At 44.7% G+C, this 12,807-nt stretch overlaps 1 protein-coding gene across 2 annotated transcripts in view; it reads left to right on the top strand.

Annotated features, from left to right (window-relative positions):
• The window catches only part of VPS13D (vacuolar protein sorting 13 homolog D), a 252,545-nt gene that overhangs the window by 8,912 nt on the left and 230,826 nt on the right, over window positions 1-12,807 (top strand). For both annotated transcript variants that reach the window (XM_083163091.1, XM_083163090.1), the window contains exons 4-10: window positions 54-244; window positions 2,314-2,394; window positions 3,122-3,238; window positions 4,298-4,402; window positions 5,848-6,018; window positions 7,453-7,553; window positions 7,955-8,123. In XM_083163091.1, the coding sequence (XP_083019217.1) occupies window positions 54-244; window positions 2,314-2,394; window positions 3,122-3,238; window positions 4,298-4,402; window positions 5,848-6,018; window positions 7,453-7,553; window positions 7,955-8,123 (935 nt within the window). The remainder of the gene's footprint in view (window positions 1-53; window positions 245-2,313; window positions 2,395-3,121; window positions 3,239-4,297; window positions 4,403-5,847; window positions 6,019-7,452; window positions 7,554-7,954; window positions 8,124-12,807) is intronic.

The raw sequence follows: 12,807 nt of genomic DNA, 5'->3' as shown, positions 1-12,807 counted from the left end.
CATCTATATTTGTGCTTACACTTCTACACACTGTGCTTCTATTTCCCCTCTAGGTTTCATAGGAAAAATAAGGATCCAGATCCCGTTTTACCGGCCGCATTTGGACCCTTGGGTTATTTCCATCTCCAAACTTCACTTGGTTGGATCTCCTGATAAGCAAGAAGATTTTGATGAGTTGAGGGAAAAGTTGTTGGAAAAAGCTCACAAAAAAGCTCTGCTGAAGGCGCTGGAAGAAAACTGGAAGGCAAGTCCCCTAAATCATCTAACTATGTCTGCGTCATGCAGGCCAGGTATCTGTGCTGCAATTCCCTGATCCAATCAGAAACTCAGATTGGTGGCCATCGGTTACCACCAATCCATCATGTAATGGGGATATACCCATTTGCCAATCCCAGTAATTGTTTTTTTTTTTTTTTTTGTGAGGAATGGCAGGAATTCCCCGGTACTTGTTTCCATCGCATACCATTACATAAGGTATGCGATGGGATGCGATGCGATAATCGGGTAAATGACCCGGATTGTACAATTAAATATCGCACAGCATCGCATGCCAGCAAATGGCATGCAATGCGATTTTTAATTGTACAACCCTGATGGGTGCTTACAATGTTAAATGCACCCCCATTGTCCACGCCACCCCCACTATCAACGCCAACCCTAAGCGTGGCGAGCGCAGCCGGTACGCGTCCTCCAACCTTTTGATACCCCCACTATTCACGTCGGCGAAACGTGGCGAGGGGACGCGGAATACATGTTAAGTCAACCACGTCCCCTCAAGGGGCTCGCCACGCTTTGGGCTCTGTGGCTCGCTGCGCTCGCCACACTATCTAAAATCACCTCCATGCCGACGTGGATAGTGGGGTTATGAAAAGGTCGGGGACACGTACTGCCGTCCCTCGCGGGCTCGCTACGCTCACCACACTTCGGGTTGGCGTTGATAGTGGGGGTGGCGTTGACAATGAGGGTGCATTTAACATTGTAAGCACCCATCTGGTGCATCGCATCGCATGCCACTATATTGTATGCGATGAGATGTATAAGATGCAGTAAGATCAAAATCGTGGGCGCCGTGCTAGGAAACAAGCACCAATTCCCCATTGTCAGGGCCTTAATTCATTGCAGATGTATTGGGCTTGGATACGGTCACTAGATCCACCACTGAAGGTCAACAGGGGTTAGGTCAACAGGTCATTAGGTCAACACAAGCATTGGGTCGACATGGAGAACGTCGACAGTCAAGAGGTCGACATGGGGTTTTTCACTTTTTTTGAGCCGGCGTGTGCCAACAGGCGGTATTACATGCCCTACCATCCACTAGTGGGTGGTGGGAGAATAAAATAGTGTGCCTGAAGCATGGCGAGCGTAGCAAGCCATACGAGGGGACTCGGTGCACTTTTTTAGTGTCCATTTAGACATTGGGGACAAAAACAGTGAAAAACCCCATGTTGACTTTCTTCATGTTGACCTAATAACCTGTCGACCTTCATTGATCAACCTATTACTTGGAGACCTAATGTATCTCAACCAATGATCCCATTCCCTTGGGCCTATAACCGATCTTCCGAGCTTGTCCAGAGCTGTATAAGGCTATATCTCCATCCTCTGGCTTTGTCTACAGTACTGTGCGGATGCGAAGAGTAATAAAGCATTATTGGTTGGAGAAATGCTGCTCTTGCCAATAGTAACCTAAACCTGACATCTATGGTGAGGGTACGGGTCAATTAAGTCGACCCATATTAATTAGGCCAACATGCATTGGGTCATCCACTGAAGGTCAACGTGGCTAAGATCGACACAAGCATTAGGTCGGCAATGGAAAGGTTAACAGTCAAAAAGTTTTTTATCCCGAATGTCGACATAGTTGATAGGCACACCGTCAAAGTGTACCGCGTCCCCTCTCATGGCTCGCTGCTGTCCCCATTCTTCAAGTACAATGCCTTCCTATGCTCGGCACACTATTCTATTCTCCCTCCACACCCTATTGGATGGTAGGGCACGAAATACCGCCTGTCGGCTCAAAAAAGGTAAAAAAAACTAATGACGACCTTTTGACTGTCGGCCTAATGCTTGTCTTGATGCTCCAACCCTGTCCACCTTAGCCATGTTGACCTATTTCATGTGTCGAGTTGAGTTATGTTGACCTTCAGTGGTCAACCTGATGACCATGTACCTTTGGCACGTTGCGGCTTCTCTAACTTGGAAGTGCTGGTGTAACGGTCACCTCTGTTGTCTGTACACCTCTGTTGTCTACACCGCCCTGTGTATGGTCATTTTATTTTGCTTTGCTTTTTTTCCTTGTTTTACTTGCTGCAGAATGAACAGCAGCAGAAGGGGGAATCCTACTGGTATTCTATGACTGCGTCTATCCTAACCAGAATTGTGGACAACATTGAAGTAAGAACGTCAACAATTGGTTTACATCTTTGTAAATATTACTTATATAGCAGCCAAATCCATTAAGGGGATTATTGTATTGTATCAATGTTCCATCCGTCTAATGTTGAAAACTGCGGTGGATTGTCGATAAACGGACGTGAATTCAGCAATCCACGGCCGTTTCCGATGAAACAAATCCGACTGGTTTTAAAGGTCGGATCTGTTTAGTCGAAATCCGCCTTCAATGCTGTCGGAAACAGCCGCTTTCGATAGACGGCGGGCGTAATTTCTCCTGTTGGAAATAGCGTCCAAGATTGATTACCGTCCTCTGTGTATGGGGCTAGGTATATAAGGGGAATATCTGTACAAGTCTCGGCATAACCCTGTTAACAGGCACTTTCTGTATTCAGTCTAAATGTGAATTATATCCCAGCGTTACACCCTTCAGATGCCAGTACAGATGTGCTGAGTCGCTCATGTGTAGACACATTCTGCAAAATGATCCATTGTAAAAAATCATGTCAACGCTTTCTCTGTGTGTGTGTGTGTGTGCTGTATTAAATCTATTGCCGGGTGGATGCTACAGCGACTTTTAGGTTGGTTTCTCATCTCAATTCCTGGCTCAGCAATGAGTTTCTCTATGGTGTCAGAGAAAAACTGCTTACTTTGTGCAGTTATACTACCTTTCATTCACAAAAAAATATATTTTTACAATTTCTCATTTATTTGCTTTGTTTGATGTCAGCTGAAAATTCAGGACGTCCATTTGAGGTTTGAAGATGGAACTACAAATCCTTTACAACCGTTTGCGTTTGGAGTGTGCATCAAAAATGTTTCCGTTCAGAATGCCAGCCGTGAGCCGGTAAGGGACCATGTGTAATTCTGGAAGAAGGAATATTTGCATTTTATCTTTTTTCATCTTCAATACACCGGCTTATCCTATTTCTGTAATAGCTAGCAAATCAATAGGTCATGCATCAAAGCCTTTGCTGTACCCTCTGTTGTGGAGAAACAATCCAAGTATACTCTTCTATTCAGCTGTTGACCGCATAACGACAGACGGGATTCAATGTCCCATCTGCCGATGGGCGCAAAGGGGGCGTGGCCACGAAAACGGCCGTGGATTGTCGATCTGCGGCCCGGATAACGACAATCCACGGCCGTTATCGGCAGAACGAGCACGACCGCTTCTGATGTCGTACCCGTTCTGCCGTGATCCCGCATCAATGCTGCCGTTAATGACAGCATTGAATAGCGAGCTGCCGCTATTTCCCACGTCGGAAATAGCGGCGGCACATTGCATGCCCCCCTTTGTACGCAGAAGGGAAGAGATCTAGATTTATCCAAATTCCAACAATGATAATTGGGAAATACAGAGTCTGCTTTCTCCTGTTTGACAGTGCAGTGAACAGGAGATGAGACTCCTCGGTGTCACGTCTGCTGTCAGTGCTCACCCTTTATAAACTACTTGATGCTTAACAGTGCATGGTGGTAGGTTTAGCAGAGCAGCACACGAGTAGGAAAGTGGGAGCCACGCGTAGGTAAGAGGAACAGTATTTTTGACAGTGGTGCAGTCTGTTTCTAGAAGGGAAGACTAGCATGCATTCTTCTCGTCTTGGACGTGTGACACATCTTGCCTATTATAATTAACTCCTCTGAAACCGCTAACATTTGTTTTCCGGAACACTGAGTAGAATTTTTTTTAAATTTTTTAAATTGCATTTCATTCCTTTTTTTGTCCTAAATTATTGTTTGTGTAATTGCTTTGTTCATTTTTTTTCTAAGCACAATATTGGAGACCTTATATAACATTTTATTGACTCTGTATTATTTTTAAATATTTTTTGTTGTGTGTGTGTGTGTGTAGAAAATGCTTTGCATGAACTATATATTAAAATGTTTGCTTGTTTCCGTTATGCAGGTTGAGAAGTTAATGAGAAAGAAACAGCTGGAAGTTGAAGACTTCAGCATTTACTGGGATGTTACCAGCACTTTATTGGGTGACTTGCCCCCTGGGGAGCTGCAGGTATATACAGTTCAACCTAAGAAGAAGATTTCTGCTGCTGGTCCCTTCTTTGTGTCTGTTCCGAGCCTCATTATTGGTACCAAAGAAATATAAAACATTTATTTTAGCTTGTAGCTGAAGGCCCTGGTATTCCTAACTCTTCAGAATGGAATTTGTACAGACCACCACCCTTTCATTAGGCGACTTTATGGCCTTTCTATAGAAACCCAGAATGTCTACTTTCCAGTCCTGATTTAGCAACAGAAGCTCTGAATCCTCACAGTGGGCGGAACTCCACATGGTCTGACATGTTTTGATTGGAACATGATTTTACCCTCTCTCTGCCATTACCCAACAGTATTTTGCCCTGTATAATCTGCTTTAATAGGCCTTTGTCTTTTCCTGCAAATTTTTTTTTTTTAATAATGCCCATAAGAGCTTGAAGAAAGGAACGGCTAGCTCCAGCCGGTCCTGCTGTCCTTGGGTCTGCTTTGTGAATAGGTTGCAAACTTTTCCCCTGTCTGGTTGAGCACCTTCCCAAAATCACGTCTTGGTCTCTACTCTCTATTTTTGTGAGGTAGTCTTCAGTTCATTGTCCGGTTGGAGGTGCCACTTCCCAACTGAAATGTTTGTCTCCTTAACCCTCCTATTAGTAAGGCGGTGTCACCCAGATGAGACCGTATACTTTGTTGCCTATTGTTTTTGATGTTATTGTTCTCTCTTTTAGTTAGTGGTTTCTTTTACTTTCATTTTATGTGAACCTGGTTATTACTTTTTTATGTTTTTTCATTGTCCATTTGTTTTTCCTACTCATTTTTAATTTATTTTGTCCTGGGTCTCTCTTGTGATGGTAGGGTCTGAAGTAGCATCAAACTTTTCTCTTTAAAACCGGGTACACACTAGATATAATTTTAAAAGGATTTGCAGATTATGACCATACAGTATATACGCACCGTATCGCTAGTGAGGCGCACTCCAACGTGTCACTAGCGGCGTCCTCTGTTGCACGTTCATGCCGCTCAATCTGAGGATCTTGTTGAGGATAGCTATACTGGATGTGGCCACTGAAGATATATTCTGCAGGATCGCACAGTGTGAGTGAATAGGGGTTATTCAGAGCCGATCGCTGTTGTGCGCTTTTGCAACCCGATCATCGAACAAGTCACTCGCAGTCCTGCGCAGGGTGGGATTTCACTCTGACTATCTGATCGCAGGGCTTTGCAAATTCACACAGCAGCGATCAGGTCTGAATCGGGCCCCATATCATTTGACCAAGAGTTCAAGGGACGATGTGACCTAATTTTTGCCTGTTGTCTAGGGTGTACCCGGCATAAGAGTGCCCTGCCTACAAGGAGTACTACCGTTGCTAGTCATATGTCCTCCCTTGGCCTCAGAGAATAGTACTTATCAGCAAGTTTTTTTTTTTTTTTTAATAACAATGATTTCTTTATATTTTAAAACCTTAGGAGGCAATGGACAAAAGCATGGAGGGCCGAGAGCATCAGTACATCCTGGAGCCGGTGTGCACTTCGGCGCTTCTGAAGAGGAACTGTTCCAAAGAGCCGCTTAGATCCCGGCATCGCCCACGAATTGAGTGCGACATATGTCTCAAGACCATACCACTCACACTATCTCAGGTAAACCTTTTCTCAAAGGTACATATATGCCAATTGGAGACATTGTTGCAGTAGGACATGAATTGCTGTGGCAGGGTCCCTATACAAAAATCTACCTTCATCTAATATGAAGGGGTTTTGGAATATCATGGTGTGTATTTCCAATCACAGGGGTAGATGCATGAAGCAGTGATAAGGGAGGAGAAGTGGTCCATGGCGACCAATCAACACTAAAGTAACATATATAATTAGCATAATACAGAATTATACAGAGCAGCTGATTGGTTGTCATGGGCCACTTCTCCTCTGTCTCACTTCTTCACCCTTATCACTGCTACATACATCTACCCCTCAGTGTTTAGAGGCAAAGAGCGATGATGCATCATGTGGGGTATTTATAAATTGTCCATGTACAGTATAAGACAAGATAGCCATTGATTCTACTGCAACCCTATTTTAAACATAAATGTGGCCATTGCATGCACTGGTTTAGCACAGTGACTGACAAGTATGTTGCATGGAGTACATTGGTAAATTTCCATAACCTTCAAAAGAAGACTTGCTTTTATGTGGACAGAACTTTTCAAATTGAGATTTTTCCAGTATGAAAATACAGTTTGTAACCTGTATTTAAAATGCCCACTAATTAGTCCTAATACTACATATATAGCTGCCTTTTTTGTGTCTTTAAGGCCAATCTGTCTGTCTCCCCTTCCTACTACATTGTAAGCTCCTCTGAGCAGGGCCCTCTTCCCTCCTGTTGTCAAAGCCCACTTCTCTTCATATGTCACTCACAGCTCTCCTATACTCCAACACTCAGTGACCATCTTTGTCCGCATACTCATCTCCATCATTGGCCTCAAGCCTCTGGTTGTATGTTGATTGAGTCCTCACTACTTACATTTAAGCTGTAATGTGTATTGATCTGTGGCGCTCTTTATTTGTACTGTATTTTTGTTATTTATTCAATGTTATGCCAAGCTTTGTCTCCCTGTATTGTTCCTTTGTACGGCGCTGCGAAACACTTGTGGCGCCTTATAAATAAAATTATAATAATAATAATCTATCTGCTTCCTAAGAACCTGAAATGCTTTATATTTTGATAGGGTAAAGCCCCATATATGAGGCGATTCTGCTTAATGTACTAAGCGATGTAGGGCAGGAGATCTCCCCGGTGGCTAGATCGCCCATACACATGTAGCGATGTGTGTTTGGGCGATCTGTGCTAACTCATTGTTCTATTTGCACATGCAGGCGGTCTATCTAGATCTTGACTGCATGTGCTAAAGATCTGAGCGACTTTCGGGACCGCGCATCGCCACCACTATGCGGCATACACATGGGACGATGTGTGCTTAATTTCTAAACAATTTGGACAATCGCCTTGTGTGTCTTCTCTTCTATATCTGCCCTTTTTATTGTGGTGACTTATTGTATATATCTCACTTTTTTTAGGCACAATATCAGCAAATTGTTGAATTTGTTGATGAATTTGACAGAAAAGAAAGACAGATGAAGTACAGAAAGTGGAAACCAAAGGTGCCAGTATCAAATAAGTAAGTAAATGACAGACTATAGCGTGAGGTTAGCAAGGCGGCCATCCTTCCTTCTGTTGGTCAACTACAAATCTTAGCATTCTAGGACTTAACACTGCTAAGGAGAATAATTATAAAAATCTCTGCAGTATAACAGAGTAATATTGAGGTGCTTAGTACAATTTAGGCCAACCGCGACCAGGTGAATTTATTTGGTGGGTCCCTAACATTCCTAAGGTTCGAGTCCAGAACACATGAACCCCCAAGGCATCACAAGTCAACTGCCCCAAATCAGTGTTAAAAGGTGTACCATTAGTAAGAAGTACAGTAGCGGCTATATGTTGACCGTGTTAATGCATTTCTGTACTTTGGAGAACCGGATATGCTGGAAGTGTTTTATTATTTTGTCACTCCTATAACAGCTGCAGAGAATGGTGGCTTTTCGCACTAAACGCAAACCTCTGCGAGATCCGGGAGCACAGGCGCCGTTTAACGTTGGAGTTTCTGCTGCACCGAGCTCGAGATGCCGTGTTTTATTGTGATAAACGCTATCACCTTCTACAAGGGATTCTGTTATCTGCCGAAGATGAGGTAGTGATCTCTTTGTCCTTGGTTGCAAAAGATTTTTATTAGGAAATGTATTTGAACATGTAAATACAATGTAACAGTTTAGATCAGTGGTCTTTTTTGAAGTGTGAGCTACTCGAGACAAAATAAACTGCCTGAAGAGCTACTAAAATATATATTTTTTTAAATCTGCCTAATAACTCAAAAATGCCCCTTACACGTTATGCCACACACCTTCATGTTCATTACACATTATGCCACACACTGTAATGTCCATTACACGTTATGCCACTCCCTAATGCACATTACACATTATGCCACATACCCCAATGACTATTAAATATTAGGCATTACAGCAAGGTTTCTAATTACTCGCTGCTAGGTGTGACTTGAGTGAGTAAGGCTGGGTATGTGCAGGATGAGATGGGTAGTTGGGTTGGGAAGGGGCAAGGTAGGAGGAGATGGGAGGCTGGGTATGGGCAGGAGGAGAGGGGAGGCTGGGTATGGGCAAGAGATGGGAAGCTGGGTGTGTGCAGGATGAGATGGGTAGGGGGGTTTGGGAGGGGCAGGGTAGGAGGAGATGGGCAGCTGGGTATGGACAGGAAATGGAAGGCTGGGCATGGGCAGGAGGATATGGGAGGCTGGGTATGAGCAGGAGGAGATGGAAGGCTGGGTATAAGCAGGAGATTTGAGGCTGGGTATAGGCCAGAAGAGATGGGAGGCTGGGTATGGGCAGGGGGTGGGGAGAATAATGCATGGGTCAGGTAGAGTGACATCACAGCCCCGCCCAATCCAGCAGAAGCATCTTGTGATCAGTCAGTTAGGAGGCGCACGCCAGAGGATAATTTAGAGGTCTTACAAGTGCTCTACTGAGGAAAGAATCCCAAAAATTTTCAAAAAATGTAATTGTGCTGGTTCCCAGCAGACAAAAATAAAATAAAAACACAAAACAAAAAAACCCACACTCGCTTCAGACATATATACCAAAGAATAGTTCAGTCTCCCAGCGATATTAAATACAATGAATATACAATATGTTCCCCACCTATATATCAATAACTGCACTTGGGCTGAACTTTATGACTAGCGCACTGAAAGCACAACGCTAAAGCAAAGTCAATGGAGCGTGACGTCCCCAATGGGATTTAGATGCCAAAATAGATCTACATAACAATTGCAGACTGGAGAGGTAATTGGGGAAAAAATGTTTTCAGCATTCAAGTAAATTGGTTATGCAAACAGAACAAGCCATAGCACAGAAGCAGAGCACACCTGCTCACCTCTCCCTCCAGGACGTAAGCGTAGAACCCTGTATTGCAACACTGACTTATTTTTTTACCTTTATATCAGGATGACATAACTGTTATTGAAAATGGGCAGGGGGTGAATAATGCGTGGGACAGGTAGAGTGACATCACGGGCCCGTCCCCGCACTTATCCAGCAGGAGCATCTTGTGATCTGTCAGTTAGGCGGCACCCACACAGCACTCTCGGTGCTAGTTCGGTAGAACAGCCGTTCTGTGTTAGAGAACAGGAGGGAGAGAGAGCACCATGCAGCGGCAACTTCTGCCGGCCATTTCACATATGGCGCCACTTGTGAGCCAATCAAAGCTTGCGGCCCAGCAGCCAATCACCGAGAGCGGCCAGAGGGGTGGGGGAAGCTTGCGGTGCTGCGCTCTGCTGTCCTACTCTCCTCTCAGCAGCGGGTGCAGAGTGTTGGATCAGTGGCAACAGCGGGCGCAGAATGTTGGATCAGCGGGCGCAGAGTAGTTGAGCCACCTGGATTGTTGCCGCAAGCTACCAGTAGCTCGCGAGCGACCGGTTGGTGACCACTGGTTTAGATAAAGGCCTCAAAACAATAAAGATTGTTCTGCTGGGAGTTTGGGTTTTTAAAAATAAACTCTTTATTTTCTGAGATATTTAACTATGACAAATATCTTTTTTTGGTACTCTTTACCTAGAAGGGCGCCCACGATTTTGATCGTGGGCATCGTTAGTAAAAAATCGCATGCGATGCGACCGACGCGATGCCCGCGATTTCCCATAAGGAACAATGTTAAATGTCCCAATTGACCCGATTTTCCTGTTCAATGTCTCAATTGACCCGATTTTTCCATAGGAAACAATGTTAAATGGCCCACAGAGGCCAAATAGGCACCCTGAAGTGTGAAATGGCCCCCACAATTGTTAACGCCACCCCACGATCAACGTGAACCCGAAGCGTGGCGAGCGCAGCGGTACGCATCCTACGACCTTTTCATACCCCCACTATCCACGTCGGCGTAGAGTTGAGAATAGAAAGTGTGGCGAGGGGACGCGGACAGCTGTGAAGCCCGCGAGGGGACGCGTATACCACGCTTCGGGCATGGTGTCTCGCTGCGCTCGCCACACTTTCGCCGACGTGGATAGTGGGGGTATGAAAAGGTCATAGGATGCGTACCGCCGCCCCTCGCTTCGGGTTGACGTTGATTGTGGGGTGGCGTTAACAATTGTGGGGGCCATTTCACACTTCAGGGTGCCTATTTGGCCTCTGTGGCCCATTTAACATTGTTTCCTATGGAAAAATCGGGTCAATTGAGACATTGAACAGGAAAATCAGGTCAATTGGGACATTTAACATTGTTCCCTATGGGAAATCGCGGGCATCGCGTCGGTCGCATCGCACCCGATTTTTTTAGTGGCCACGATGGGCGCCCTTCTAGGTAAAGAGTACCCTTTTTTTTAATGATGTAGGGGCATTTTCTAAGTGACTTTGATAAGCAAAGTTGCTTAGAAAATGCCTCAATATCGGCATGTGAGTAGGCCCTATTAGTTTATGTGTATCGATACATCACTGCTATCTCATTTATAACTGATTTAGTAATCCAGTAAATATGTGTTGTCTATATTTTTACTTGTGAGTAGCCATTCGCCATGTCTAGTGTCCGATTAGGTGTCTTCCAAACACTGCCATCTTTTGGCAGCGAGTAAAACTCTCTCTCTCGCTCTCTCTCTCTCTCGCTCTCTCTCTCTCTCGCTCTCTCGCTCTCTCGCTCTCTCTCTCTCTCGCTCGCGCTCGCTCTCTCTTGCACAAACACAGAGGCATTCACAAGGTAGCATACTAGCTTTCGAAGCATTTGCTTCGAGCGTGCTTACTAGTAACACAATAAGCCACTTTCTCCTGTACTGTATCTACTTACTTTCATGCAAATGTCGACACAACAGCAAACTACTAAAAACTACTAAAAAACAAAAACTACTAACGTGGAAGAGCCAGTATCAAAAAACACAAAAAAACAAAAGATTGCAGTCCCCAATTCCTGCCATATCTTCAGCACTTCCCTTACCATTGGTTCCAAATAGTAATCCAGCATGCAGTTTGCACGCAAACAACAACAGAATAATGGAATCTACCCAAGCATACAATCAATGGATATAACATATCCTAGCTAGATATCATTAAATGGTCTGTTTTTCGTGCAAATATCAGAGACCATTACCCCGGCCTGACCCGTCAAAATAAGACGGTCTAATGAAATACATAGAAAGAATGTACCATGAATAAAAGGGAAAACCCCTTTTTCTTTTCTTTTTTCTCTCTCCTCAGTTTTTAATATGTTCTCAATATCTTTCTATTTAGCTCTTTTTAGAAACACAAATATCTTGATACATATTCATACTCAATGATCGCCTTTTTTCGTTTAAGGTCAAATTATTTATGTAGTTAAGATATACCAGTTAATGATATTGACACAGGCAGTAATGCAGGAGACCAATTAAAGACTAATTAAGGGCTGCAGTAATGCTGGCAGCAATGCATGAGACCAATTAAAGACCAATTAAGGGCTGCAAAATTGAGGACACACCCCCACCTGACTCATGAACATGCAGGAGGGGGTAGGTATATAAGGGACTTCCGGGCACTCACCTGGTTGGTCCGGATGAAGCTGGTGGCGACACGCGCGTTGACCAGACACACTTAGTGTGTGAAATATCCCCATGTCCCTTTCCCCCATGAAATGTATTTTGATTGATGTATAGGGCGTTAGAGTATCCATTCACAGAGGGTGCATCTGATAGGAACCGTGGGGTCAGAACCTGGTCACGGTCTCCCAAGACTCAGATGTGATTACAGCACACCAGTGCAAATACAGCACCCGGCCGGTGCGTCCCTCTGTTAGGCGCAGTGTCAGTGACGGAGCGTGACGTGGGTTTGCGAGTTGGAAAATCACAGCCCCACCATTGACTGTGATCTCCCCGCAGTCACCGACGCGTTACCAGCACAGCCGGGAACAGTGGCATACGTACAAGCCACTTTCCCTGTGGAGAGGAACTACACAAACGGCGTAGAACACTAACAGCCGATTTGTGTTCCCAATATCAGATCTAACGGGTACACTTTAGATGTGAAACACGGCATGTGGGTACTTATGTAGTATCTGGGCTGCCGATTTTGTGATTGTATGCCTTACCTTAAGGCATACAATCAGATGCGATGCGATGCGATTCGATGCGATTTTGCATAGGATTCAATGTTAAGAAGGTCCTGTTCATTTCCCCACTATCCAAGTGGGCATAGAGTTGATTTTATATAGCGTGGCGAGCGCAGCGAGCCACCTAGCCCGAAGCGTGGCGAGCGAACTCATATTTCTTAAAAAGTATTCTGTGTCCCCTCGCGGGGCTCGCTACGCTCGCCACGCTTCGGGCTCGGTGGCTCGCTACGCTCGCC

This window comes from Crinia signifera, chromosome 19, assembly GCF_055691185.1.
Source record: "Crinia signifera chromosome 19, ASM5569118v1, whole genome shotgun sequence".
Taxonomy (NCBI): Eukaryota; Metazoa; Chordata; class Amphibia; order Anura; family Myobatrachidae; genus Crinia; species Crinia signifera.
The sequence above is the reverse complement of the archived record's forward strand: the minus strand, read 5'-3'. Positions and strand labels throughout refer to the sequence as shown.